At 52.9% G+C, this 27,540-nt stretch overlaps 14 protein-coding genes across 14 annotated transcripts; 8 read left to right on the top strand and 6 right to left on the bottom strand.

The window, feature by feature from the left end:
* Positions 1 to 587: 587 nt before the first annotated feature.
* BO85DRAFT_461986 (uncharacterized protein) lies at positions 588 to 2,299 on the top strand (the record flags this gene model as incomplete). Its single annotated transcript, XM_025661820.1, has 2 exons — positions 588 to 648; positions 741 to 2,299. The coding sequence occupies 2 exons, from the start codon at positions 588 to 590 to the stop codon at positions 2,297 to 2,299; spliced, it is 1,620 nt and encodes a 539-aa protein (XP_025512728.1).
* A 421-nt stretch (positions 2,300 to 2,720) lies between these two features.
* Positions 2,721 to 3,896, bottom strand: BO85DRAFT_378321 (kinase-like protein; the record flags this gene model as incomplete). The annotated part of the gene is given in 5 exon segments (XM_025656294.1): positions 2,721 to 3,059; positions 3,131 to 3,363; positions 3,516 to 3,688; positions 3,749 to 3,806; positions 3,818 to 3,896. The coding sequence occupies 5 exon segments, from the start codon at positions 3,894 to 3,896 to the stop codon at positions 2,721 to 2,723; spliced, it is 882 nt and encodes a 293-aa protein (XP_025512727.1).
* A 290-nt stretch (positions 3,897 to 4,186) lies between these two features.
* BO85DRAFT_403571 (mRNA splicing protein PRP18) lies at positions 4,187 to 5,459 on the bottom strand. The gene is made up of 2 exons (XM_025657233.1): positions 4,493 to 5,459; positions 4,187 to 4,440 (listed from the first exon to the last, which is right to left on the bottom strand). The coding sequence occupies exons 1-2, from the start codon at positions 5,389 to 5,391 to the stop codon at positions 4,248 to 4,250; spliced, it is 1,092 nt and encodes a 363-aa protein (XP_025512726.1). The 5' UTR covers positions 5,392 to 5,459; the 3' UTR covers positions 4,187 to 4,247.
* On the top strand, positions 5,450 to 6,564 carry BO85DRAFT_480276 (SAP18 family protein; the record flags this gene model as incomplete). The annotated part of the gene is made up of 1 exon (XM_025662999.1): positions 5,450 to 6,564. Exon 1 carries the CDS (start codon positions 5,731 to 5,733, stop codon positions 6,562 to 6,564), a length of 834 nt encoding a protein of 277 aa, XP_025512725.1. The 5' UTR covers positions 5,450 to 5,730.
* Positions 6,565 to 6,765: 201 nt separating this feature from the next.
* Positions 6,766 to 7,372, bottom strand: BO85DRAFT_522705 (NADH:ubiquinone oxidoreductase 6.6kD subunit). The gene is made up of 4 exons (XM_025665285.1): positions 7,314 to 7,372; positions 7,223 to 7,258; positions 6,971 to 7,086; positions 6,766 to 6,904 (listed from the first exon to the last, which is right to left on the bottom strand). Exons 1-4 carry the CDS (start codon positions 7,330 to 7,332, stop codon positions 6,851 to 6,853), a joined length of 225 nt encoding a protein of 74 aa, XP_025512724.1. The 5' UTR covers positions 7,333 to 7,372; the 3' UTR covers positions 6,766 to 6,850.
* Positions 7,373 to 7,620: 248 nt separating this feature from the next.
* BO85DRAFT_452246 (glutathione S-transferase) lies at positions 7,621 to 9,013 on the top strand. The gene is made up of 3 exons (XM_025660774.1): positions 7,621 to 7,932; positions 8,014 to 8,414; positions 8,514 to 9,013. The coding sequence occupies exons 1-3, from the start codon at positions 7,892 to 7,894 to the stop codon at positions 8,864 to 8,866; spliced, it is 795 nt and encodes a 264-aa protein (XP_025512723.1). The 5' UTR covers positions 7,621 to 7,891; the 3' UTR covers positions 8,867 to 9,013.
* ugd1 (UDP-glucose dehydrogenase) lies at positions 8,963 to 10,962 on the bottom strand (the record flags this gene model as incomplete). Its single annotated transcript, XM_025665284.1, has 3 exons — positions 8,963 to 10,159; positions 10,215 to 10,651; positions 10,710 to 10,962. The coding sequence occupies 3 exons, from the start codon at positions 10,960 to 10,962 to the stop codon at positions 9,005 to 9,007; spliced, it is 1,845 nt and encodes a 614-aa protein (XP_025512722.1). The 3' UTR covers positions 8,963 to 9,004.
* A 675-nt stretch (positions 10,963 to 11,637) lies between these two features.
* Positions 11,638 to 13,131, top strand: BO85DRAFT_522702 (glycosyltransferase family 4 protein; the record flags this gene model as incomplete). The annotated part of the gene is made up of 1 exon (XM_025665283.1): positions 11,638 to 13,131. One exon carries the CDS (start codon positions 11,638 to 11,640, stop codon positions 13,129 to 13,131), a length of 1,494 nt encoding a protein of 497 aa, XP_025512721.1.
* A 176-nt stretch (positions 13,132 to 13,307) lies between these two features.
* On the bottom strand, positions 13,308 to 15,287 carry BO85DRAFT_522701 (fatty acid desaturase; the record flags this gene model as incomplete). Its single annotated transcript, XM_025665282.1, has 3 exons — positions 14,603 to 15,287; positions 13,668 to 14,521; positions 13,308 to 13,619 (listed from the first exon to the last, which is right to left on the bottom strand). The coding sequence occupies exons 1-3, from the start codon at positions 14,871 to 14,873 to the stop codon at positions 13,308 to 13,310; spliced, it is 1,437 nt and encodes a 478-aa protein (XP_025512720.1). The 5' UTR covers positions 14,874 to 15,287.
* A 494-nt stretch (positions 15,288 to 15,781) lies between these two features.
* BO85DRAFT_452243 (2-hydroxyacid dehydrogenase) lies at positions 15,782 to 17,181 on the top strand. Its single transcript, XM_025660773.1, has one exon. It carries the CDS (start codon positions 15,957 to 15,959, stop codon positions 17,004 to 17,006), a length of 1,050 nt encoding a protein of 349 aa, XP_025512719.1. The 5' UTR covers positions 15,782 to 15,956; the 3' UTR covers positions 17,007 to 17,181.
* A 109-nt stretch (positions 17,182 to 17,290) lies between these two features.
* On the top strand, positions 17,291 to 21,199 carry BO85DRAFT_471079 (uncharacterized protein; the record flags this gene model as incomplete). The annotated part of the gene is made up of 10 exons (XM_025662445.1): positions 17,291 to 17,577; positions 17,631 to 17,902; positions 17,955 to 18,172; positions 18,222 to 18,562; positions 19,027 to 19,281; positions 19,332 to 19,793; positions 19,860 to 20,181; positions 20,226 to 20,292; positions 20,348 to 20,438; positions 20,488 to 21,199. The coding sequence occupies exons 1-10, from the start codon at positions 17,336 to 17,338 to the stop codon at positions 21,197 to 21,199; spliced, it is 2,982 nt and encodes a 993-aa protein (XP_025512718.1). The 5' UTR covers positions 17,291 to 17,335.
* An 85-nt stretch (positions 21,200 to 21,284) lies between these two features.
* On the bottom strand, positions 21,285 to 22,946 carry BO85DRAFT_480270 (cytochrome P450; the record flags this gene model as incomplete). Its single annotated transcript, XM_025662998.1, has 1 exon — positions 21,285 to 22,946. One exon carries the CDS (start codon positions 22,944 to 22,946, stop codon positions 21,285 to 21,287), a length of 1,662 nt encoding a protein of 553 aa, XP_025512717.1.
* A 298-nt stretch (positions 22,947 to 23,244) lies between these two features.
* On the top strand, positions 23,245 to 24,774 carry BO85DRAFT_378757 (uncharacterized protein; the record flags this gene model as incomplete). The annotated part of the gene is made up of 3 exons (XM_025656312.1): positions 23,245 to 23,320; positions 23,377 to 23,537; positions 23,584 to 24,774. The coding sequence occupies 3 exons, from the start codon at positions 23,245 to 23,247 to the stop codon at positions 24,772 to 24,774; spliced, it is 1,428 nt and encodes a 475-aa protein (XP_025512716.1).
* Positions 24,775 to 25,548: 774 nt separating this feature from the next.
* Positions 25,549 to 27,447, top strand: BO85DRAFT_461975 (3-hydroxyacyl-CoA dehydrogenase family protein; the record flags this gene model as incomplete). The annotated part of the gene is made up of 1 exon (XM_025661819.1): positions 25,549 to 27,447. One exon carries the CDS (start codon positions 25,549 to 25,551, stop codon positions 27,445 to 27,447), a length of 1,899 nt encoding a protein of 632 aa, XP_025512715.1.
* Between the last annotated feature and the right edge of the window lie 93 nt (positions 27,448 to 27,540).

Below are 27,540 nucleotides of genomic sequence, written 5' to 3'. Positions count from 1 at the left end.
GCAACGTCAAAAGTCATGCATTGTCGATCTCCTGATTTATTGGGTTTATTATTCATTATCCGGGACTGCCGTTATCGCACCGGCATGTTGCTCTTCCTTTCAATGAAAGTGTCTCGGAACTCAGATTGACGGGGTCCATTCACCACGGCCTGCCGGGTTCAATCGTGGCAGCCAAACTTCTCACCTTCTCGACCCCGGATGCGCCGGTGGCACGGAGCAACGGTCATCATTGGAGGCTGGCAAGCAATCGCCCCCCCACGTCCCTTGGCTGGATCCATTCCTACTGGAATAAGTAAGGATTACATAGTCGAGTTGAGGGTCTTGCATTTGTCAGTTTGTCAGCGTTCCCCAGGCCCTGCCTTGTCCGCTCGCGGAATCGGCATCCCCTCTCCCCCTTCCTCTTCCTATGGTTTCCCTACAAGCTTAATCTTTCCTCCTTCTTGTCAATGTAACGGCCACTCGATGGCCCTCCGGTTCTCTCCCTTAAGCTGGAGGTAGTGGCTCTACTGTAGATATTTGATATTCTGTGTGGTTGGGACTTATCAGAGGAACCCTGCTATCGCATGTCGCAAACAGCATGCCCCACGATGGTTGGGCGGGCGAAGGCGCAAGAGATGCCTTCATTGGAGACTGATACCATTATCGTCGGTATGTCGCCATTTCGTGCCAACGGAGATGCTGGATTTTTATTTGATTTTTCCCCCTGGTCCGTGTTATCGTGCTGATGTGATCCCCCACAGGGAACGGGCCGTCGGCCATGATTCTGTCGTATATTCTTCATGGCCATCTTCCATTTTATTCCTCCAATCCTCCTCATCCTGACCCGCTTCTGCATGCGAAGCTCCAGGATTCCCCGGAGTTGCTCCATGTGGACGTGCACGCTTTGACGGATCATTTCGCCGCCTCGAGACTGTCGTACTCCACGCAGGCTCTCCCCATGAACGTGCTCCTGGACACGCTGGTGCGTCCCAGCGTGGATGTAGAAGAGCTTGAGGCCATCACGAATGTCGAATGGCGGTTCGTGCCCGAAAAGGCCGTTCCCCATTTGGTGTTCGGGAATGCTCAGCATGCAGGGGGTCAGTGGACTGATAATCCCGTGCCTGCCAGCTGGGACATCCAGACCCTCAGCTATGCATCAATGCTGTCTCTCCCGGGCTATTCATTCGCTGAGCACCACCGGAAGATCACGGGCAAGGAGCTTCCGGCATATACCCGACCCAGTCGGGAAGAAACAGCAAGCTACTTCCGCACGTACCCCGAGGCGGTTCAGATCGATGATGTGTTCCGGTTCAATGAGACCATCTCCGGCATCTCACGAACAGATGATGGGTTTTACATTCGCTCTCACAACATCCACTGCAAGCACTTGGTTCTGGCTAGTGGTATATTCACTCAAGTGCTGCAGCCCAGCCCAATGCTGCAGCCTTTGACCTCGCTCCAGCCCACTCCGCAGACTCCGTTGCTTGTGATCGGCTCTGGGTTCTCTGCCGCGGATATTATCATCTCTGCACCGGCGGATCAGAAGATCATCCATGTGTTCAAGTGGGACCCGGAAGGGCGGTCATCACCGCTGCGTGGCTGCCACCACCAAGCATATCCTGAATACGCCGGAGTCTATCGACTGATGAAACGAGCTGCGGTTGCAGCAGACCCCACGAAGAAACGAGTGAAGCCGCGGCGCACCACCTCGATCCCTTTCTTGGAAACTCGCTCATGGGAAGATATATACGAAGGATTGCCCAACTCGGAAGTCATTGATGTCGCGATGCAAGAGGGTCAAGCTCTGGTCACATTCCGCCAGCCTGACGGGAGCACCGTCACCCGCGGCGTCCGCGGGATGGTCTACGCTACTGGCCGACGAGGCACCCTCGACTACCTCGACCGTCCGCTTCTCAATGAAGTACTCGACCAAGATGCGACCACAGACACGAGCCCCGTCATCTCCGCCCGGTCCTTGCGCAGCAAAGTGTATGATGATATTGAGATTGCGCCAGACGTGTTCATAATCGGCAGCCTCACAGGTGACTCTCTCATCCGATTTGCGTACGGCAGCTGCGTCCAAGCCGCGGGGAAGTTGCTTGACGCGCGCACGGGTAAGGAGCGAGTCCGCAGTGGATCGAACAATACCTCTCGGCCACAGTCATCGTTGGGCGTCATGCGTGGCATAGATGGACACGATATCTCGCCACCTAGCGAGCTCCATGCTGTGGATAATGACCGCATGGCGTCGACTTGGCCGCAGAGGGTTATGCCGAACGGGTTGTGGAGGTGGCTCTGGAGATGGTTTGACGTGAGGTAGGAATGATGACGAACGATGCATGATAGATGATAGATGTGATTGATGATTGTATATAGCATTCCATTGGCTTTGTTTATAAAGGGAGGATATGTTGCTAATTCATGTATAGTTGGCCAAATGTCCATTGATCTGCATGAATCTTGTCTGGAGAGGGCTTGTCCTTGCGTTAAAAGAAGTCTTGTGGCATGGCATACCACCACAGAAGTACACCCACGATTGTACAACCCCGGCTACCACATTCATATTCAATCCCACGAATAAGTAACTAGAGAAGCGGCGCAATCCAATGAACTTCCGCGACAGAACTCTAGTACTAACCGAGAACTATATAATGTACTCGGCACCTAAACTATTTACCCTACCAGAGCAACCATAACATCCACTTCACTTCCCGACATCCTCATCCCCTCCCACAGAAGAATCACCTAAACCAAGTATGCTCCAGCGCCTCCCTCGCCGTAATCCTCCCCCTCGGATCCAAATAAGTCATCCTAGCCACCAAATCCTTGAGTTCGGGTTCGAGAAAGTCCCAGTGTTCGACCGGTTGTCTCGGATTCTCCAGTCCGAATGTGTTGATTAGCTCTAATATGCGTTCAAAGAATGGGTTTTGCTCCCCTATGTGCTCAAGGAAGCGCTCCACGCCTTCTATGTCGGCAAAGTATGATAGGTGAAGACGAAGAACGTAACGCCAGGAGTCCTCAGCGTTCAGTTGTTCATCAGGGACGCGAAGGACCATTTCATTTGCCATCACATAAACCATCTGAGCAAGATGTTAGCAAGCGGGAGCCCGTCCACACAATCGATAAATAGAGACCAGATGGCCGAGCATACCACAAGGGCAAAAGAAAACACATCAGAAGCTTGATTCTGACGAGATCGCGCCCAGCTCTCGGCGCTGCGCCAGATGGCGTTGCCGCAGAGAGGCCCACGGAGCCATTTCCCAGGTGGGACGATGACTGTATCCTCCAAGTCGGAAATTTGGACTTGCTTAATCAGGGTGATCTCTTGATCCTCAGCAGTAGCAGGTTCCGTGTAATCGATAAGGATGTTGTTGGGTTTGATGTCTGGTAATAGTTAGCAACTTGGACCTTCATACTTAAGGTATACATGTTTTGCTTGCCGTTGTGAACCATATCCTTAGCATGCATCTCAACCAGCCCCTGCAGTGCGCTGCGTAGAATGCTCTTCCTTGTTTCTCTGGACAGGTTCCCCTGACTAAAGGGAAGCAAATCTCCATCTAAGAAGGGGTAGAAGAACACTTCGGTTTCTCGCACAGAATCCACAACTGTGCGGATGTTGGGACACTGAGATAATTGTTGCTGTATGTTGACCTGATGTTGAAAATCGCCTGGGATTATATTTTTCAAGATGTATTGCTTTCCTTGAGCGCTTGGAGAATGTTGGTAGCTGATGATCCGAGCATCTTGTCAACGCGTAGAAGAGACGTACCTCGCTCGGTATACATGCAAACCGGACTTACCTCCGTGAGTGAGTAGCTCCTCAATAGCTCCTCAATACGGTAGGACTGTTCCGAGTCACTCTTTACACTCATACCTTGTGTTAGTGGTACCTGGCGTGACTTTGTAAGGGTGGACATCATGTCTCGCTGAATAGGTCGATATTGAAGACAAGATCTACGGTTCACAGAAAACGACGGTCTGAGGACAGAGAGGCGCATTGGAAGATGTCGGATGCTAGCTGAAACGCCTGAACTGACCATCTTTTATGGCTGATGTAACTGGGTCGGGGCCTAGATTCGCGTGTGATCTCGATTCACGAGTCACTCCACGCCTCGGCGGTTACCTGAGTCAGCCAAAGGGGAATCGCCCTTGGCAGCGCTTAATAGTGTGAGAACCCTGCTGGCACGTCCGCTGGGTAGGTATACATGAGATAGTGATCTAATGTTGATTGATGTAATGGGTATATTTAATGCTATCGTGCACCATGGCTAGCCCATGATCTGCAGCTGATCATCCGGAGGCCACCGCGTCTGCGCAAAGCTGAGGCACCGTTTGATGCTCTGCAAGTACTTGCGCGTAATCTCATCACTCAAAATATGCGCCTGCTGATCGCTTTGATGCAGCTTCTCTCGTGCGGATCGCTCGTGAATACCAACCATGGTAACACCAATAGGCCAGGCACTGCGAAACATTAGCCAGGAGCAAAACCTCAAAACATAAAGAAGATACGTACGCTTTTCCAATACTCAACCTCAGATAGGCATCATTAGCATCGACATATCGCCGCTGCTGCGCCTTGGACACAATCTCAACCACATGCTCAAGCACCCCATCATCAATATCCACCTTCTCAAACTTGCGAAACAACGGCTTCATATTCTCCCGCGACTGAACCATGGCATTGTACGCCTGCTTTCCCTGCAAGCTCAACTTCACCGACGCATCTCGCTTCGCCAACGCCAACTCCCACTCCCGCAGCACCATATTAAAGTACGACGCCAGCTGACGAAACAGGAACTTCTTCCCCTCCAGATCCTTCGGCGCCGTCTCCGGAATCTTCATATCCACCTCCGGCACCAGCTCCAACGTCGTCGGAATTGGCCCATCTGACAGCTGCGGCTGCGGTGTCAACGACCGCTGCAACAGCCTCCTATACCGCCTCAGCCGGCCCTTATGCGTCTCTCCAAACAATATCGCCGGCTCCTCCATATCCCGCAACTTCTTCAACAGCTCCTCCTCCGGTATATCCTCCTCGCCACCTTCCTTGCCCACACCCTCTTTATCATCTCCAGACTCCGTAGGCGGCAGCTCCGGCAAGCCGAGTCTCTTCCTGCGCTCTCGTTCCCGAGCAGCTTCTTCCTCTTCGCGCTTTTTGCGCGACTCCTCGGCCAGTTTGCGCTTCTTCTCTTCCCGTTCGCGACGACGCTCGGCTTCTTCGTCTTCGAGCTTGCGTTTCAGGGCGTTGCGCTCTTCGCGTTCGCGGGCGAGGCGCTCTTGTTCTTCATTGTAGGCGGCGATGCGGGCGGCTTCGAGGTCGCCGCGCCGGGTGTATTTGGGCTTGGAGGTGTCTTGGGAATCTGCTTTGGGTTTTGCTTTGGAGATTTCTTTGGACATTAACGACGCGAAGTCCATCTTGGCGTTGTAGTGTGATGCCAGTGAAGGTGTAGTGCTGGTTTGTGGAGATTAGATAGTTAGATAGAGTTGGGTGGATCGGAGGTAAAGAGACACACCCATGTTCGGCAAACTTGCCGCGGCGGAACTTCCGCCGTCCAGATCCAGCAGAAACACCGGCGCCTGGGATAGCTTGTTTGCTGCAAGCTTCATCCTCTACCTTCGTTCATTCTCTCTTTTCGATGCAATAACCACCATCCTATACTACAAATTACAATCGCGCACTCTATCTCTTGGATTCGACTACATCAACAAAGTGACTACCAAAACAAACGAAAATCAAAGAAGAGCAGCAGCAAAATGACACCACCCCCAATCGACCGCCAAACCACAACCCCCTTCCACCTCAAACTCTTTTACCGACTCAACAACTACCACCATCTCTCCGACTTCTCCTCCTCATCAGCCCCCTCATCCTACAGCGGTCCTACAAGTGGCCCCAACGCCATCCGCACGCGCAGTCCCCCACCACCACAACAACTCCCTCCCCACCTCCAAATCTACACTTGGCAATCATGCACTCTCCGCGAACTCTCCCACCTTCTGACCTCCGCGCTACCTAGTCTGCTCCCTGACCCGCCTGTGGGAACGCGCCTCTGCTTCCGCCTTATATACCCGGACACCAAAGGCGCCGCGACGATGGGGCCCGACGCGCGGGGCAGATATCTCGCGAAGGATTTGGGGAGTGTGATTATCGGACCGAGGGAGAGTGCGATTGCGAATGGTGGGGATGAGGATGAGAATGCGAATGGGGAGGAAGGAGGGCAGAGGAAAGGGAGTGGTGCTGGAGTAGGAGGGAGGTTGAGGATTCAAGGCAATGATGCGGATAAGACGTTGCAGGAGGCACGGTTCGTTATTGGAGATTATGTCGATTGTGCGGTACTGCCGCCGCTTGAGGATGGGTCTGTGGCGCCGCCGGTTAATCCCGGTCGGGGGATGGCGATGGGTGGGGGGATGAGGGCGTTCCCTGGGGATGCTGGTAGGGGGGAGAGGTATCGTGGAGCAGGTGGCGGTGGTGGGATGAGAGGAGGGAGGATTCCACCGGGGGATTGGAGACGGGGGGAGAGAGTTCCGGAGGAGAGGGGTGGTGGTGGTGGAGGGAGAGGAGGGAGAAGGGGGTGGGCGCCGTACTAAATACCTGCTTGAATGATTGATTTTGATGCTGTATGTGTATGTATGAGTGTTAGGAGTTGAGGATACCCGATTCGCTACAGGGATGTCTTGTCTACTATCTACTAGTAATATGTCTGTATTATTGACTGCTGTGCCCATAGGCAATGCAAAGAACCTGCTGCAGTAAACGAAAATCTTCAATAACGGTATAATAGTAGTAGTAGTAGATACACATCCAGCCCGACCCATCACATCACATCACATCACGCTTTTCATCCGCCCAACCACACATGAGGATCGAATCGATCTACCACTCGACAATCGTATCGCCCCTGCGCTTTCCACGCAGTTGGTACAGACCCTACCCAACCATTAGCGTTCACCATTTCACCCACAGAGCTCACCCAATATAACCCAGATCACTCACATCAGTCTTATAAGCGACATAGCCCAGCGCACCAGGAATCAGCGCCATATAGAGGAACGAGAACCAGGCATGGCGCGGCGTCCACCGGAAGTACTTGTAGCGGTTGGCGTTGAGTTCTACATAACCCAATTGTCAGTTGTCATCCATCCGAAAGTGCTCCTCCTGATACCCTCTCTTGAGAGGTAATTGTTGTTTCTGAAGGGAAGGAGAGTAATGTAATGCGTCAAGTCTTATTGGCGGGAACAAACGGACCGTAGTATTTCTGGAGGGCCGGATCAAGGATCAAAGCTGGAGAAAGCGGTTAGCAATCGGAATTGAGGAGAATCAGAGGTGAATGACATACACTTGCTGGGACCGGCCATGGTTGCGGTTTGGGGAGCGCTGGTTTATTGCTGGCGAGCTGGAGGGTATATGCGTATTGGATGTGGTGGTGATGATGTTGAGGTTGGGTCATGTGATGTGTAGCATAATTAGTAAGGTATATGATATTGTTGTGCTATGTAGTTATGCAGGTATGCAGGTAAGTGGATATCAGTAATGTTATGTTATAATGATTACTATAGGTAACTATATTATTAGTGATGGGTATTATAACATTCTACGGAGTACATAGTAGCAACTATCACATACACATATACACTACTTATCTACACTTCACAACGTTGAATAGTTAGATTCGGAATCCTCCTCTGGTATCTACAGTTATGATCGCAAAAATGGGCGCCCCACTCATGGCGTCAGTCTTCACGAGAACATCCGAGGTTCGCTCGCGCATGATAAGTTCCTAATTTATGTGTGATGAGCACTCAATCACATTCATCCCTAGGCTATTTACATATAAGATAACATACAACACCATCATCCTCCTATTCACCCACACCACCCATCCCAAACTAAATAATTCTAAGCAATACACTCAAAATGGCCGACCCCAACAAAGGCACCAAAATCACCCTCTACTGGTACATACCCTCCCTCCCATACCCTCATTTTATTCCCCCCTACACACCCAACACTAACAATAAAATACCACATGAATCCAGGCTCTCCCAATCCCGCTCCCACCGTATCCTCTGGCTCCTCGAAGCCCTGCACCTAACCTACGAGCTGAAGATCTACCACCGCGGACCCGACAAGCTCGCACCCCCCGAACTAAAAGAGATCCATCCGCTAGGAAAGTCTCCTTTGTTAACAATCCAACCCGCGAACGCCCCTCCAGACCAGAAGCCCATCGTGCTCGCCGAGTCCGGCATTATCATCGAGTACCTGCTCGACCACTTCGGCGACAACGCAGCAGAGAAACCTCTCCTCCCTGCTCGATGGAAACCCAATCAGGAGGGTGTAGTGGGCGGTGAAACCGAGGAATGGATGCGCTATCGCTACTTCATGCACTATGCTGAGGGAAGTCTCATGCCGTTTTTGGTGATGCAGTTGGTTATGGATAGTATGCTTCCCCCCCCGCCCCTCCCCCCCCAACACCATGATGATATTTGTCCTGCGGACAAGGAAGGATGTTAATGCTAATGGTGGTGGTGGATGACAGCGGTGAAAAACCCCCCCGGCATGCCCTTCTTCGTCAAGCCGCTTCCGCGCCTTGTGGCGGGCCAGGTGGAAAAGGCTTTCCTGGCGAGGAATATTCAGTCGCATTTGGAGTTCTTGGAGGATCAGTTGCGGAGTAGTCCGAATGGGGGTGCGTATCTGTGCGGGACGGAGTTGACGGCCGCGGATATCATGATGAGTTTTCCCGTGATTGCTATGTCGGGGAGGTTGCAGGATCAGTTGGATAAGTTTCCGCTGTTGGGGAAGTATGCGGAGAGGTTGCAGAAGGAGGAGGGGTATATTAGGGCTGTGAAGAAGGTGGAGGAGGTGGATGGGAAGTTTGAGGCTTCTCTGTAATCTATCTCCCTTTGTTACTATTTCATTCATGTTTGATGTGTTTGGGTTTTGGGATTGGGGTATGGGATATATGATAGTATTAAGTAGTAATTAATTGTGCAATCTATCTATATCAGTGAGTGAAATCAAATGGTATGATTACATCCGCCCAATAGCTTCACTCTCCACCCCCAACTTCTGCAACTCCGCCCCATCTAAACATCCCCGTCCATCATACACCCACTTCGGATCCTTCAAGTTGTACGCAATGCGCGCCCACTCCAACGGCTCATTCACCACAGCCACAGATTGTGGTGGCGCCCCGCTCCGACAGGCCGCACAGTCACTCCCACACCCTTCCTCCGGCGTCAATCGATAAGTAGCCCCATTGTACGTCCACTCCTCATCCTTGCGCGCCGGCGACAGCATCTCATCCAGACTCTCAAACACCTCCGAGTCCGAGCGAGCAGCACTGCGCTTCCGTCCATTCTTGAACTGCTCGCAGTCCGTCATGACCAAAACCGCATTAGCCTGCGAACAGGCCAAGTACGGATCCGACAGGACCTTAACCCTAGCAGCCACAGCCTCCTTCCCACAGGCCGCTTCCAACTCACGCAATATATCCTCCTCATGACAGAACAAATCAAAGATATCAATCTCCGCCGGCCTCTCCTCAAGCAACAGTCTGATAACATCCACAACCGGCGACTCGCGCGTATCCCCGGTGTCTTTCTTGAACGCGAACCCCAGCACGGCGATCTTCCTACCAGAGAGATTCCCGTCGAAGCGGTCGATGACTCTCCGTGCGAACCGCACACGCTGGTACTCGTTCATAGCATTGACCTGGTGCCAGTAGTGCGCGACTTCGTCTAATCCTAGTGATTCAGCGAGATATGTCAGACTGGCGATGTCTTTGCGGAAACAGGACCCGCCGAATCCGACTCCGGCTTTGAGGAACTGTGGTCCGATGCGCGCGTCCATACCAATGGCACGCGCCACTTGGTCGACGTCTGCGCCGGTCTTTTCGCAGATCGCGCTGATGGAGTTGATGCTGCTGATGCGCTGGGCCAGCATGGCGTTGGCGACGAGTTTGGCGAGTTCCGATGACCAGGCGTTTACTTGGAGGATGCGCGTCGGAGGGACCCAGGAGTAGAGGTGGGCGAGCATGCGGGCGGCGCGCCGGCCTGGGGCTGTTCCTGAAGAGCCGATCAGGACGCGGTCCGGGTGGACGAGGTTGTCGATGGCGGAGCCTTCGGAGAGGAATTCGGGGTTGGAGAGGACTTCGAAGGGGGTGTTGGGGCGGAGGGTGGTGATCTGGTCCGTTAACTTTACTCTTTTGTTATAGAAGGGGTGTGGGGATGAGGCTTACTGTTTGTCGCACCCGTTCAGCTGTTCCACATGGCACAGTGCTCTTCTCGACGATTATGGCTCCTGGCTTTGCGTAGCGTGCTATCTCCTGCACGGCGCCGTCGACGGCTGTCATGTCGGTGGCTCTACCAGCACCGAGACCAAAGGTCTTGGTGGGTGTATTGACGGCCAGGAAGATCATGTCTGCGTCTGCGATAGTCGTCGAGTCGCATGTAAAGAATAGGTTGGGCTGTCGGCGCGAGTACTCTGAGCCTTCGGTACCAACACTCTGAGCCACGTCTGAGCCATCGCGCGTTGCGCGCACCACATTGTACAGGGTCGATTCATGTACGGGGAGATGCGCCGACTTCCAACTCTGAATGCGACGAGGATCCCGGTCCAGCACTGTCACTGCGACGGAGGGATTGTATAGCGCGAGAACAGCCGCGGTTGGTCCGCCTGTAGGGCTGGCTTAGTTTGGCTCGTAGATAAGGGCAGTGTGCCAGCAGAAGCCTACCCACGTATCCTGCACCCACCACGCAGACGCTCTTTACACGGTCATTAGCCAGAATGCGTGCCGAATTGGCGGTCGCAGCGTCGCTGTGGGCTCCCTGGGTGTCTGTGATTCCTGCAGGCGAGGTGGAATGCGACGAGACATCGTCCACCTTTGCGGCGCGAAACAACGGACTAGATGCGGGGGTAGTGGGACAGGTTGAACTGTCATCTAGACTCCATTCGAGAGAGCTCCGTGGTGAAGAAGCGAGATCCATTGTGCTGCTTCTGCTGCTGCTGCTGCTGCTTGTAGTTGTTTCTTGTGTAACCGTCGGCGACAGACCTCACTCATCAGTCAGTCCAGGAACTGACGAGACGACTGAGGGGCAAGATAACAAGACAAGACAAGGGCGACGGGACTACAAGCAGTATAAGCATCTGCCCAGATACTTAGAGGCAAGAGATCGTCGGGCGACCGAGGAGATAAGGTCTTGCGCGGAGGGCGCATGGCCGTTGCAGCGGAACGTGAGCAGCAGAGCATGAATGCGAAAGAGGGAGTCAATGCCACAGAGCTGCATGGGTTGATGCACGCGGGGGGCAGCATGGACTGCCACTGGATCAACCATTCGGGGGGATGCAGGAGGCATTGAAGGCATGAAATTTGGCTGGTGATCCGCCCGAACGAGCGATTCTCTCCAGCCAGCCCACGTGCCCGCATCCAGCCCGGCGACACGAACAGTTCTTGTGCATCACCTGCGGTGATTCCCATTGTAGGGGAGTAATGATCTGTGGGGTGTAGTAGTTTGTCCTACTGGGTCTGGTTGCTCTGCACACCGTATTGTCTATTTTTGTAGAACATAAGTACGTGCGTGCACTCCTGGTAGTCGTAGACTGTGTCTAGATATACAGTCCACCAATCAGATACTGGTTGAATAGTATCAAACATCATCAACATGCCCTCATTTCCTCCCCCCTCCGAAGACTTCCCCAGCATCCTTAAAGGCAAACGCATCCTCCTCACCACCGAATCTCTGGGTCCAGTCAACGGCGTCAGTCGCACAACCGGCAAATTGATCGAGTATCTGCGTCGCAATGGCGTCGAACTGGCCGTCGTGGCACCACAGTTCACCTCACCACCACCACCATCATCCTCACCATCACAACATCATCAAACCCACGAAGAAGAAATAACAACAACAATCCGCCTCCCCGGCTACCCCCTCCCCTACAACCCCGACCTCACCCTCGTCTACCCCTTCCACCTCACCACGACAATCTACCCCCAAACCTTCACCCCAGACCTAATCTACATCGCCAGCCCAGCCAGTCTAGGCTTCCAACTCCTCCTTCAACTCCGCCAACTCCACTCCCCTCCCCCAACGCTCCTAAACTACCAAACAGACCTCTCCTCCTACAGCTCCATCATCTTCCCTAGACCCCTCTCCATCTTCGCCGTCTGGCTCCTCTCCCTCGTAGAGGGATATCTCTTCCGCACGCCCTGCATCCACACGATCTTCTACCCGTGCAGCGATGTCCTAAGCTACTTAAGATCCACCAATACTCCCATCCACAAAACGCACCGGTTAGGACGGGGGGTGGACACAACTCTCTTCAACCCGTCCCGTCGATCCCAGTCCCTACGGGATACGCTAGCCCCGAACGGCGAGGCCATCCTCCTAACAGTTTGTCGGATCGCACCGGAGAAGGGATTCGAGTTCCTCGCTGAGGCCATTACTCATCTTCTCTCCAGTACTAAAATCCCCTTTAAGATGGTGATAGTCGGCGGGAACGCCAACCCAACTGTGACGGCACGCATTCAATCTCAATTTCACCACATCTCTTCACATGTTATCTTCCTTGGGTTTAAGACTGGGGTGGAGTTAGCAGAGGTCTATGCCTCCGCGGATATATTCCTGCATTGCTCTGTTACGGAGACGTTCGGGCTGGTCGTGCTGGAGGCTATGGCGAGCGGGGTGCCGGTCATCGCGAGGGATAAGGGGGGACCGTCGGATATCGTGAGTAATCAAGAGACGGGGTATTTGGTTCCGGTAGCGGAGGGGGATGTGGGCGTGTTCAGTGGGCTTGTGGGGGAGGTGTTGCGGGATGGGAGATTGAGGGGGCGGTTGGGGAGAGGGGCGAGGGTGTTTGCGGAGGATATGACTTGGGAGAGGATTAATCGCAGGGTGGTGGGGAGAATGGTGGTTGCTTTGGAAGCCAATGGGGGAAGGGATGAGGAGAGGGCGTTGTTAGGGGGGAATAGAGCGAAGGTGTCGTTTTGGGAGAGGGTCAAGTTGGGAGTTGCACTTGCGGTGGTGTATGTGATGTGGATGGTGGCTGTTGTGCCGTTGATTGTGCATGGGTCGAGGATTGTGCCCAGGGTGCTGGGGAGGGTGCCGCTGTTGGGGAGGTGGGTTGGTCGGGGGTCTGCTGCTGCTGCTGCTGCTTAGTGGAGAGAAGGCATGGCATAAATGGGTATGTGTATGTGTATGCAATAGATTATGTATTACATCTTCTTTTAGAGTATGTGAGTTTGTATATACAACCCTACCTCCTCTTCCAGTGTTGGGATGTCCTCCAGAAGCAGCTAGGGTATAGCACAAAGTGTGAGAATGGAAAGCGGCAATCAAGCAAACTTCCGCTTGATTTCCTCCTCGCTGAAGCGACGCGTCTTGCGACGCAGCATCGCCGCAAGCTCTGCATGCGTCATGCCGATCTGGTCACCCATCGGCACTAGACACCGCGCCAGGTGGTCGTAGTCCTTGCGCATCAGTCGCACCGTGATCATAATGTAGTCGATGTTGCGGAACACAAGGGCATGCTCGGATGCATACCGGTCCTTTTGCCGCAAGAAGGCGAGGGGATGGTCGCGCCAGTGGCGGCGCGGATTCAAGTGATGCGAGGTGTGGTAGCCATCATTGTAGCAGAAGCGGTTGCTCTATCCATAGTGAGTATGTGTTAAAATCGAGGAATACTTAGAACATACCGCTACATCAATCAAGGTGATACTGGAGCGAAAGTCACTGTTGGGATCCGTCTCGTCGACAAACGCATGCTGTCCCCAGTTCCCCACCATGAGACCCACACGCAGCTGCAGGAACGGAAGAACAAAGACAAACAATGTCGCTCTCCAGCTGACATAGTTCCAGAGCAGATACATCATCAAGTAGCTGCTGAGTTCCCAAAAGGCTGCTTTCAACCCCAACAGGGTCTTTCCTTTGCGCAGGAAGTAGGTGGGCAGCTCCAGCCAGATGAAGAGGTAGAAGCGGCCGACGTAGCAGGCGAAATCGGCCAGACTGTCGCGTTGGTACCGGATCGTTGAAGATAGATCATCCGGGCCGTTGCCTTCAACGTGGTGATGCTTGACGTGATGGTAGAAGTAGGAGTTCCAGGTGTGGCCCATCAAGGGATCCGTGATGTAGGGGAAGATCGTGTCGAAGAGCCACCAATTGCGCTTTTTCAGGATGCCACCCATGTGGATGTGCTGGTGCATCATCAGGGTATAGGTGCCCACGTAGTAGGACTGCATGATCCAGTGCAGCACGCCATGGAGCCAGTGGAAGTTACGGAAGAGATAGATAGCACTAGGCACAGAGGTGGTGAAGTAGAGCAAGAGATGGGTGAGCATGACCACGTCGGTGTCCACCCGGACGATGGACCGCGCGGCCTTGATATACGGTTGCAGCAGCCATGCATCTAACAGCGGAGGCAGCTTGATGTCCTTCAAATCCCAGGTGAAGAAAATGGTCGGGACGAAGTCGGCATGCCGGGGGTCATTAAAGGCCTCCAGTTGGCTGACGGTCGCGTCGGCATCTAATGGGACATCGGGGGTCCCGCCGGCTTTAGTGGGCAGGAGAAAGTTAGCATGAAACCCGGAAGAGCAGTGGCAAGGAAGTTAGTTGACGGCGGGTGAGAATGTACATGATTTGGGCTTTTCCGGGGTGGATTGGCTATCGAGCAGCAGGTTATCGAGGACCAGTCGATCGGGCGGGGTCAGATAGGGATCGATAAAGGTGGAAGGGTCCATGGCCAGCAGAACAGGATTAATCTCCTGGATTTGGCGGGAAGCAAGGCACGTTTGGACAGTAAAGCAAAGGGAGGTATTGGCCCAAAAAATTCCTGTTGTGAGTGACAATCGAACAAGCTTTAACGGACCGCCGAAGAAGAAAAAAGGGGGTGGGGCTGACAGCATCGGATGAGCTGAGACGATGGTCAGTAAGTATCTATCTGCCTGGCATATTATCCGATCTATCCCCGTGCTCGATGATTCCGATCAGACCACCCATACATACCCCAGCTTGCTCCTAACTGAGCGTGTCGCTAATGGAGGCCTTAAAATTTAGTGGTGGTGGTGATGAGTCTGCCAGCAGTGTGCCTGGGGACAGCAACCATGGGTGGAGATGGTGGGTCAAGAGCATCCATGACGAGCACATTTCATCCAGGGCAGCTCATCTGTTCCTCTCGTGATCAGGTCATGATGTCGACTTTTTCTACCCGTGAGGTGTGAGGGAAGATGTACATGTTGACATTCAATTGAGATCTCCAGGGTCTGAAGTCAGATTCGTGACATTCCGATGGGGGCAGGAGATGTCCACTTGGTCGGCGGGGGCGGAGTCACTTTTCCGAGAACAGCAAGTGGTAGATGTTCTTCCAATTAGCTCCAGTTAGCTCCCCCGCGTCGATCCCTTGAGGTCACGCCAATATAGTATTATCCCAATGTTGCGATTGACTCGTGTAGCCCAGTAGATAAACGTCGTCATTGGCAAGAGAGCTGAATGTAGTTGTTAAACCCTTGAAGCTCCATAACCCGTCACAGAGATAGATACGCTAGTGCCCTATCTATAATTAGCAACAGCATCAATATCTCCGGACAACTCACAAACAGTTGTTATCGTTGAAGTTTGAGTATAGAGGCGTTGTTCATAACTAGTATGCATTTGCATGATATGTTATAGCCAGATAGGGAGCCCCTATAAGCTTCATTCCCGGATACATGAAGAGGGACGTATCAGCTGCGGGCTGCCACTGCGTGCCAATCGAGCCGGTCGGCATCACCAAATGCGCTCAACACGCCATTCACTGCATCCAGCCATCCTTACAGCATCACCCCATGTAGACCCAAACAAACCTTAATAAACTCAACTGTCAATATAGGATACGTCATTACCCCTCCCATGTGTAACCCCGCCAGCCTCTCATCCAAACTTCTTAAAACTACTTACCAGCACTTATTTCACAATCTACAGTACATCTAAACAAACAATCAGCCAGCACAATGAAACTCACTCTCTTCTCCGCCAAATCGTACGACACCCATTACTTCAATCAGACCCTCCAAACTCTCCACCCCGATCTTACCACCATCACCGCCCACCCTTTTGCTTTAACCGCGTCCACCGTCTCCCTCGCGCGCTCCAATGATGCCGTCTGTGTCTTCGTAAACGACACCCTCGACGCCACTGTCCTGCACGCTCTACACTCCTATGGCGTCCGTGCCATTCTCCTCCGCTGCGCCGGCTTCAATAACATCGACCTCCCCGCCGCCGAAGCCCTCGGCTTCTTCGTCGCCAATGTCCCCAGCTACTCCCCCGAAGCCGTGGCCGAGTTCGCCGTGGCGCTGATCCAAACCTTGAACCGCAAGACGCACCGCGCGTATAACCGTGTTCGCGAAGGCAACTTCAATTTAGAAGGGTTCCTAGGCCAGACATTGGCAGGAAAGACGGTGGGCGTGGTGGGATTGGGTCGCATTGGAATGGCATTCGCGAGGATCATGAAGGGGTTTGGCTGTGTGTTGCTTGGGGCCGATCCATATGGTGGGGAGGAGTTTGAGAAGGAGATAGGAGGAAATTATGTAGGAATGGACGAATTGCTGGGACGCAGTGATGTGGTGAGCTTGCATTGTCCGTTGACAGAGGGAACGAGACATTTGATCAATGCGGAAAGCCTGGCCAAGTTGAAGAGAGGGGCAATGGTGGTGAATACCTCGCGAGGCGGGCTGATCCATACAAGAGATGCGGTGCAGGCGTTGAAGGATGGAAGATTGGGTGGGTTGGCGTTGGATGTGTATGAGGAAGAAGGGGACCTGTTCTATAATGACCATTCAGCGGAGATCATCCATGATGATACATTGATGCGACTGATGACGTTTCCCAATGTCCTCGTGTGTGGACATCAGGCGTTTTTCACGCGCGAGGCACTAAGTGAGATTGCCCAGGTGTCACTGAACAATTTGGAGGATTGGGCGAAGAAGCGGTCATGTAAGAATTCGTTGGTTAGAGAGGGACATTTGTGTGTTGAGGAGGATAAGGAGCCAGTTCGTTTGTAGATGTGTGGAATATCTGTAGCAATATACCTGCCTGTCTGGGGCTGTGTTGAGCCTGCGATCCCTGAGTAAGCATTTGATTAGAGTGTAGATCTCACTCGATCATGAGAAAGTGCAAATTTTGTAATATGCCAGAATTTAGACATCATGTTCATGGGTCACATTGATTGCTCAGCGCAATGTTCCCCTGGCCGTGCCCACAGTGGCGTTTCTCTCCCCGGACATCCCTTGCATCTGTCACCTGATGTTGACTTCCATTCGAAGCCACACAGCTTCTGTCAGAATCCCCTAAGCCAAGCAGAACTTAATACTCAGTCAGTCGCATTCTCTCGATGCTGTCATCATGTTCCCCAATTATGCACTCTTTCAAGGCGCGGGCATACTCGGCTCTCGTGAGTTCAAGACTCCCTAGCTATAAATCGATCGTCAACAGTCATCTCCGCCGCAGAGGAAGCACCATTCCAACTTCCTCAATCCACGCTGATGAGTATATTGGCCAATCTGGCCGCCATTATCAAGTTGAACGGGTTCTTCAGGAAGAATCATCTCCGCCACGTCAGGTTCTCCTTGCAACGTGAGTAGACTTGACTACTACTTCTCATGACCACTCCCTTACTAGTCCATTAGCGCTGGTGATCAGAGATTCATATTGAAATATATCCACGAGGTGAATTTCGAAGACCTTCAGGACGTAAACAGAAGATTACGCAACAATGCCAGCCATGTTCGTCTTGCCCAGGACATTATTCCTGAGAAGTCCATGTTTGTGTTCGAATACCTCACAAGTCATCTTCTACACTTGGCTCAGAAGGACTTGTCACTTGAAATAAGAAAGAAAATTCTCAAAGAAGCTCTTCTTGGGATCGCCGAGATGCATGAGAAGGACGTCGTTCACACAGGTGAATCAATTTACCATGAGTGGATTAACAGACAGTAGCTTACTCTAGATAGATATAAAAGCGGACAACTTCTTCGTCAACTGGAAACAGTCCGATGACGGCATCACCATCGATAAAGTCCAACTCGGCGACCTCGAAGACGCCGTATACATCCCTCCTGGCTCATCCATGCTTGGGAAGCAAGCAGGCAACTGGATGTGGAGGAGTCCCGAAGCCCATGCTAGAGGACGGGTGAATAAACCGTCTGATATCTTCTCGTTCGCTCTTGTTGTAAGTATCACCACTTCATTCAAAATTTCGGTTTGTTAACTTTCACTAGTGTATCTACGTGGTACATAAACGGGTCATATTTGCAGTCGGAGACGACGAATTAGATGAAGGCATAGACCGCTTAGCCGTCGTGATTGAACGCCATATCTCCTACTTCGCCGACAAAGATGGATTTCATGGTTTTCTCGAATACCTCGGTGACAATCCCTGGGCCTCTGTCTTCAACATAACCCTGAATGGATTCAATCAGGAGAATCCGGTCAGACCATTTATGCTTTGGAAGGGAGTTGACGATGATTTCAAAAGTCTTATCTGGGCCATGACAAATTTTGATCCAAGGAGAAGACTTACGGCACGAGAAGCATTGGCACATAAATGGTTTGACGATGCGTGAGATGAGTGGAGGAGCAATCATTCCCACTATGAGACGGTACATGGTTATCGTTAAGCAAATATTTGTTGCGGCAATTACAGAATATACCAGCTAGCCAAATAATAGCTCCCAAAGTGCACATGTCTCTTGTTGGGGGGGGGGGGGCATCCCGGAGAGCCAAATAAGAAGCCACCGTCTAGAAGTATCAGAAGAGTCTTTCAGCTCAGCGAAACTCTACAGAGATACAATGATTGCAGCAATTGCCCGCCCACACTCAATAGGCCTTAACCTTTCAGCTATTCCACAACTCCCTGTTGCATGTCAACTATCAATTAGCTAGGTTGTATGTATTACGTGACCTGGATCTCTGTACCTCCCGCCGTCCATCTTTATCCGTCCCCAATTGCTCTTTGGTTGCATTCCATTCACTTTTGCTCTGAAGGGCCATGTAATAAAAGCTGGTCTCCATTATGGCTGACAGCGAATATCCATACGACACTAGCATTGTGCGCGAGCTTCTGAAGAATAAGCGGAGGTCCCGTGGCATCCGATCCTGCTTTCCTTGTCGACACCGCAAGGTCCGCTGCGACGGCCAGGTTCCTTGCTCCAGCTGTGTCAAACGCAACCATCCCGAGTTATGTCGTGTGCCAACATCTTCTGAGACCGGGAACGAGGATCATCCTCCTTCTGTCGCCGCCGATGTTCCTCAGGGACCATCTCAGAACTACAATTCAACGTGAGCCGCCTCTCTAGAATCCCCATCCCAAGCTAATACTCATTCTCCAGGAACCTCGAAAATGACACTTCGTCGGTTAACCCAGGTGACGCAACAGCGACCCTGATCTCCCGCTTGGAGGCCATCGAGAAACAAATTGCCTTGCTGAAAGCTGATCTTCTAGCTACGGCGGCGGCGACCACAACCATGCCTGTCTCGCAGCCCAGCCCGCTGACTGACAGCGTTGCCCAACTACCTGGCATGCGTGTTCGACCTGCTAGCGAATCACCTGGCCGGTACGTTGTCGAAGATGCTACAGGTGCGACGATCTACCTCGGTCGACACGCGGACGCACCGCTGGCGCTGGGTTGCCGCCAGACCACGATGTCGCCGGTGACGGGAGATCTTTCTCTGCAAGATGCCCTGATCAACCAATGCATGCCGCGAGCATACCCATTCATAAACCTCTGGGGTGCAGACGCAACCGTGAGCGATGTGTGCCAAACGCTGCCTGAGGATTCGGACGTGATCCGGTTGGTTGCCCCTTCCCTGTACTTGCTTACGGCGGATGGGGCGCAATGTGCTAATGAATAATGCAGCTACTGGCAGGCGTACCAGACTAAAGCGTACCCATTTTATCCAGCGCTGGCGGCAATTGATGAGTTTGCGCAGGCGTTGTTCGCCTTCTTGGACCAGCGGATGCTGGCACACGAGGCGACGACGCCGTCGGAGGAGCCAAGCTCGTCTTGGATGGCGCTGCTGTTTGCTGTTCTTGCATGCGGGGTCCAGTTCTCGGATGATCCCATTCAGGAGCGCGATTTGCGGTCCAGAGTGCTTAGTAGGTTGACTGTTGTGGCGAGAAAATTGTATTCGAATCAAGGCGCTGACTGTGGGCAGTTTGCTCGTCATTTCAATGTCTGCGTATGTCCAACTTCTTTCACCAGACTAACACAGACCAAATTCAGGCCATGGCCTTGATTGGGCACTGTCTGCGAAACAACCTGGATACCAACAGTGCGTGGATCCTTATGGGTAAGAGGACGCGCTATTCCTTCTGTTTTCTGCGGCCTTTTATTGATTGAGGCAGGCGCGACTATACGACTAGCGCAAAGTATCGGGCTTCATGAAGCATCTCCATCTTTGCCGGAGGCAGAGCAGTTTGAGCGAAGCAGATTATGGTAAGCTTCCCAAAGACATCGTACATTGTATCTCCTAAATGACTACTAGGTGGGTGCTCATCTGGCAAGACACGTTTCTCTCTTTCACATACGATCGTCCCCTGGGAACAATAGCGATGAACTGTCCAATCCCATACAAACATGACCCGGATGGTCTCGGCTTCCAGGAATGTGTCTTCGCAATCTGCCATCAGATCATCGAAGAAGCGCGCCAGAAAACCACAGATGGACCGCAGGACCCCTTAGAGAGCATGCGCAGATTCAAACGCCAGCTTGATGGCATCCGCGATGCCGCCGCCCTTTTCCTCGCGGACAAGCGCCGATGCGTCTCGCTACAAAATCATCTCGAGCGATTGGCGCTCGGTGTTCATCTCGGGTATGTGACCTGCCGAATCGACCGGGTATACCTGGATGGCCATACTGGCGCGCCCTTTCCAACTGCCATAGCCGTGGACTGCGCGCAGCGCGCGATGCAGGCTATCGAGAGCTTTCTCGATCTCCACCGATACTCAGCCAGCGTGTGCCGCTCCTGGGCCTTTGTTCACAACGCGGTGAGCTGCGCCATCACGCTCAAAAACCTCAACCATGTGCCAGTCGATGAGCGGCGCAAGTCAGATCTCCTTGTGCAGCGACTGATAGCTGTGCTTGAAAAGGAAGAGAAAGACTCCGAGTGGTGCGATGACGACACCAATGTGCGCTACTTCGGGCCGTACTCCAGGGCTCTCAAAGCCCTGCGTGAAATTTGCCACAGTACCGGCTGAATACTTGCTAATATTCATAACACGTCTGATATACACTACAAAGTACTTTGTCTATCAACTTATATACACAATGTCTAATTATCAATCACGCGCGGCGCTTAGCCCGCACATAAAAATTCAAAGGCCGAATGAGCTGGAACTCTGGGTCATAATCGATGGCCTCTTGGCCGTCACGAACGAACTCGTACCTACTCACCAGCTCGCCCAGCAGGACCTTTACCTCCAACAAAGCAAAATTGAAGCCGATGCAGCCGCGCGGCCCCGTTGCGAACGGTACATAGGCGCAGCGGTGGCGGCTTTTAACCTCGTCCGTGTCCCAGCGGTCCGGGTCGAAACGGAAGGGATCACGCCAGACCTTGGGGTTGGTGTGGATGGCATATAGGGCTGGCACGATGACGCTATTGGGAGGAAGGAGATAGCCGCCGGGGAGGATGACGTCGGTCTTTGTTGTGCGGCCAGGCTGGAAGGAGGCATTGTGCAGTCGCTGCGTCTCCTTAACGAACCGGTCCATGTACGGCAGGCTGTGTGCCAGTTCCGGCGTCCAGGCCGTCTCATTCCGCTCGCCAGCAGGGCCTACAATACCGTATTCCACCAGCTCCGCGTACAGCCGGTCCTGCGTACCCTCGTACGTGACGAGGCAGTAGATCAGCCATGACAGCAGCGCCGATGTGGTCGTGAAACCAGCCCCCGTCACAATCAGCATGTTGGACAGAATTAGGGACGGCGGGAAGTGTGCCCCTGTCTCGTCGACCGCGTGCAACAGGTAGTCGACGACACAGGTAGCAGACAACGCGGCGTCAGCCATGGGCGCGTCGGTGCTGCGCGACTCGGCCGTCACCTTGTCGACCTGCTCTTGCAGCAGCGAGTAGATGGTGTGTTGGACGTGGCGCAAACGGGCCGGGTCGCCGAAGGGCATGTGGCGATACCATTCGCCGCGGGCTGTGATTTTCTTGTTGAGCGAGAGCAGACTGGCAATGTTGGTGACGATGGGGTGCAGCGGGCTGTCGACGGCGTCGAAGTGGCCAAAATCCTTGCCGAGTGAGAAGCGGCCAATGGTCTGCGATGCCAATTTTACCATGTACTGATAGACATTCCAGGACTCGTCCCGGACGTCCAATTCATCGAAAACCGGCAACGACTTGCGCGCGCACTCCTGCATCAACCCCGTGTAGTGCCGCACTGCTTTGGGCCCCATAGCTGGTGGTAGGAACTTGTGCGCCAGCCGCCAATTCTCCGTCTCTGTGTCACCGATAAAGATGGCTGTGTTGTCTTTGACGCCCCAGAGTGGGTGATCGGAATTGATCTTCTTGGTCATATACGCTGACTCGGCGAAACACGCTGCTGCTACCTGCGGATCGTCCGTCAGGTAGATCGTCTTGCCCATGTTGGTAGTCTTGATTACAGGGCCATATTTGCGGAACAGCCGGTAATGATTGCCAAGGTGGTCCGGATAAATCTCATAGAAGCTGCCAACGAGCGGGAGGCCTGGCGGGCCCTGTGGTGCCTGCACGGCGTTACCGTCGATGCGCAGGCCGACGGGCGAGGTGGACGTCGCGGCCGCGAGCACCTCGGACACCGTCTTCAAGGTATCATTAGAGGAGGTGTGGAAAGAAATGCCGGTAGGCTGAACAACGTGGAATACACCACCGACTGCGCGTTGGAGGTCCTCGAACTTCCAAAGGGTGTCCACTTCGAGACACTGCGCTGTGGCGACGGCTTCGCCTATGAGGTAGAAATGACACTGCATGATGAAGGGGAAATATGGACTGCTTCAGGACAACATACCAGGTTCTTTGGCAAGGGTAACCTTTATATTTGATTGAAGGCGAGACTTGGCCTTTGCATCTCCAATGTCTGCTTGGAGTGGCGTGAAGGGCCACCTTCTGGCATTCGTACGAACTTCGCACGAACCTCGCACGAACTTCGGCCCAGGTCTCAGCTATGTTTGCACGGGTAGCCGGAAACATCACACTCAGGATGTGAATGATATGTATATAATAACCCTGTCTCTGCGAAATAAACCAGTCTACAACACACAATCCACCATGGCGACTTTCACACTGGAGCAGGTGCAGAAGCACAACACGGCCGACGACCTGTGGATCGTCCTCCACAACAAAGGTCGGTCACTTTACTCTTTTGCCTTCGCGGGGTATGGAAGTTGACCGTCAATGTAGTCTACGATATTACCAAGTACCTAGAAGACCATCCCGGTGGAAAAGAAACCCTCATCGAAGTTGCCGGTACCGATGCCACCGAAGCGTTTGAAGAAATCGGCCACTCGGACGAGGCGCGCGAGCAGCTCGAGCCCTACTTTGTTGGCGACTTGCCTTCTGAGGTAGTACAATCACCCTTGTCCTCAACACGTACCCTGACTTGTCTAGGAACAAACCGAGGTTGTGGAGATGTACCGTCCAAACTACGAACAAGTATCACAGTCCGCTGTCATCAATGTGAAGAAGACCTCTCCATGGGGGTTCCTTCGCACGGTAAGCAAGCTCGGATTGGGCGGTCTCGTCGTCACAGCCATCGTGACAGTCTATAAACGAGGCATGACACCCCCACAAGCCCTCCAGGTTGTGCAGCACTCGGCGCTTTCCTTCACCCAACTCCCACGGGGTGCCGATTTGAATAACGCCAGCCACTTCTGGTTAGGTGCAGGCCTCGCCAGCATCGTCCAATTCTCCGCCACACTTGGCCTAGGCCTATGGGCGTCGACGAAACTAGACGTTCAGCAAGAGTTCACGCACTATGCCTCACATAGGCCATCCAAGCCCGCGCATCTGATGCACCTTTCTAAGACAGCCACTATCCCGAGACCGAAACCTCTCGACCCGCGACAATGGCGACCCTTCACCATGACCCAGAAGACAGAGATCGCCCCGAACGTATACCACATTATATTCTCCCTACCAAACCCTGACGACATTCTCGGCCTCCCGACAGGACAACACATTGCCCTACGTGCGACAATCAACGGCACCAGCGTAGCACGCTCATACACTCCCATATCGAACAACAACGACCGCGGCCGCATCGAGCTCCTCGTAAAGGCCTACCCGCAGGGCGCAATGACGCAGCACCTAGCGCAGATGAAAATAGGCGAGACCATCGAGATCCGCGGCCCCAAGGGCGCCATGCAATACTCCCCACGGTATGCCAAACACATCGGCATGATTGCCGGCGGCACCGGCATCACCCCTATGTACCAGCTTATCCGCGCCATTTGCGAAGATCCGACAGACACTGATACATGCATCTCTCTTTTGTATGCTAATAATACCGAGGAGGATATTTTGCTTCGCGCAGAGCTGGAGGCTTTTGCTCGTAATCATCCGGATAGGTTTCAGGTGCATTATGTGCTCAGTAGGCCTGATGATGGCTGGACTGGGTACCGAGGGTTTGTAAGTGCTGAGCTTATTCAGAAGCATTTGCCTGTTGCTGGACCGGATAACAAAATGCTGCTGTGTGGGCCTCCGCCGATGGTGGGGGCTATGAAGAAGGTGTTGTTAGACCTGGGATGGACTATGCCTGGGGCGGTGGCGAAGGCTGGGGATCAGGTGTTTTTGTTTTGATAGATAGATTAGTTGAATAACTTCAATATCACGTATATACTCCATTTAGTCTATCATTCGAGCCACCAAGTTGAGAAACCACTTTTCCGCACGTCGTAGCACCAAACCCTTGCAATTCTGTATAGTCCTAATTAACTTGTCTCTGACTCAGACTACCATTTCCCGCCAAGTATCGAAAGCTATCCAAAGACTAAGTATATCCTCTCCTCCAGTAGTAATCACAAGAATACTAACAATACACAAACCCTAACAACCCTCATTATAACCCCGTCACCATCAAAACATCCCATTAATCCCTAACTTAATTGACCGGAACCCGGCACAACAACGGAGAAAAGCCTCTTCTCAAAACCCCCCAATCTAGTAAGCTAAACCTGCCGATAACCGAAATATCCCATTAAATCACGATCGACTAATGCAGAATGCCATGTGGAGTTCTATAGTCATCAGAATCTATGGCTTATACAACTCTCCGAACTGTATCCGTTCCGAGTCCGAAGCTCTCCGAACGGTTTCCGTTGTGGGTTTGGACCAGGGTTTGGTTTCGGCTTTCGCGGCCTCAATAGTGGACAAGGAACTATATATGTGAATTTTCTAATCTGGATTGGAGCTTATGGTGCTGGATATCTAGTAGTAGACTGTATATATATATAAGATGTCTTTCTATCGCCATGGATAGATGGTTCCTCTGCTGTGCTTCATCCGTTCTATGCCTTTAAAATTCGTATCCATCTATTCTATTATCCATCCTTACTATACCTCACAATGAACACAATGTCTACTGCAGCTACTACTATCACCCATCCCTCCAAAGCCCGTCCTGTCGTCATCATTGGCGCTGGCATTCTAGGTCGCCGCATCGCCGCCGTCTTCTCATCTGCCGGCTATAGCGTGCACATCAGCGATCCATCGCCCTCTGCCCTTGACTCTGCTAGAACTTACATCTCGACGCACATCCACGAATTCGCTACTACTACCCATAGCCCTCGTCCTTCAGCTTTATCTCCGGGCCGAATCTCAACCTTTACCACCGTCCCCGAAGCAGTCGCCACAGCCTGGCTAGTCATCGAAGCCGTTCCTGAGATCCTGCCCTTAAAGCAATCCCTCTTCGCAGACCTCCACGCGCACAGTCCAGCAGACTGCATCCTTGCATCGAACAGCAGCAGCTACAAATCCCGCCTTATAGGCGGTCATCTACCACTGTCACGACGGGTCCTTCTTCTCAACATGCACTTCACTATGCCGCCGGCTATCCGGACCGTGGAGTTAATGACCTGCGGGGATACGGACGAGCGGGTATTCCCCATGCTCAGTGGGGTATTGAGTGAGTGTGGAGTTATCCCCGTGACGGCACGGAAAGAGTCCACAGGGTTCATCTTCAATCGTCTCTGGGCGGCGATTAAGCGTGAGATACTGATGATTCTGGCGGCGGGGGTGAGTGAACCTAAGGAGATTGACCTGTTGTGGAGGGAGATGTTTGGCCGAGGGGAGGAGAGTTTGCCGCCGTGTCGGTTGATGGATGCGGTTGGGCTGGATACAGTGGCTGATATTGAGGAGAATTATGTGCGGGAGAGGGGACTGGATGGACAGTTGACGGTGGATTGGGTGAGGGAGAGGTTTGTGAGTGTTGGAAAGGTCGGGAGGAAGGCTGAGGGATTGGGAGGGTTGTATCCTCCTGACCCTTCTACTGAGGACGTAAATGAGAAGGAGGAGGAGGAGGAGGGACAAGGGCCTCTGCTCTATCTTCTTGATGTTGGGTTGGGAGCGAATACACCTGATATCGAGAAGGTTTCCACCGCTGGGAGGATACTGAAGTTCCAGCCGGGCACCACTGGCATGATGCCCGTCCCCATTATCACAGGCCAGTCTCTCCCCGATGGGGTTGACGTGTCTCCGACGGCAGGACGCATCTTCTGGACCAATATGGGGCAGTCGACATCCACGCACGACGGATCCGTGCACTCGGCGACACTAGATGGCCAGAATATATGCACCCTACTCCCAGCAGGGACAGTGCATACGCCAAAGCAGCCTGTTGTCGACGACACAACGCAGCACGTGTATTTCTGTGATCGCGAAGGAATGAGCGTGCATCGGGTGAGGTTTGACGGCACCGGTCATGAGGTTTTGGTACAGACAGGAGCACTTGATAACACCGCCCACCGCCGGGATATGACACGGTGGTGTGTGGGAATTGCATTGGACCGGAAGAACGGACATGTGTATTGGACGCAGAAGGGGCCGAGTAAAGGTGGGCAGGGGCAGATATTCCGTGCTGGCTTGGACGTGCCGGCTGGACAGACGGCGGACAGTCGAAATGATGTTGAACTGGTGTTGGAGGGATTGCCGGAGCCGATTGATCTGGAGTTTGACGAGGAGGATGGGATGCTGTATTGGACCGATCGGGGGGAGCATCCGTGGGGGTGTTCGTTGAATAGGATCAAGGTTGTTGGCGGTTTGAAGGTGGTGGTGAAGTCGAGGGAGATCCTGGCAAGGCATTTTAATGAGCCTATTGGGTTGAAGTTGGATAGGAAGGGGAGGAAGGTATATGTTGCTGATCTGGGAGGGAGTGTGTATTGGGTTGATTTGCAGAATGGGGAGAAGAAGGTGGTGTGGAGGGATGAGGGGTGTTATACTGGGGTTGCGTTGATTAGTGCAGGAGAGAGGGAGTAGATGGTTTTTTGGGGGTTATACTATGTTGTGGTTTCGAAGACGATAAACATGTATTTTTGTTTAGTACTCATCTTTATACTAAAATGCACTGAC

The sequence above is a fragment of the Aspergillus piperis genome (genome assembly GCF_003184755.1).
Source record: "Aspergillus piperis CBS 112811 unplaced genomic scaffold BO85scaffold_18, whole genome shotgun sequence".
Taxonomy (NCBI): domain Eukaryota; kingdom Fungi; phylum Ascomycota; class Eurotiomycetes; order Eurotiales; family Aspergillaceae; genus Aspergillus; species Aspergillus piperis.
The sequence above is the reverse complement of the archived record's forward strand: the minus strand, read 5'-3'. Positions and strand labels throughout refer to the sequence as shown.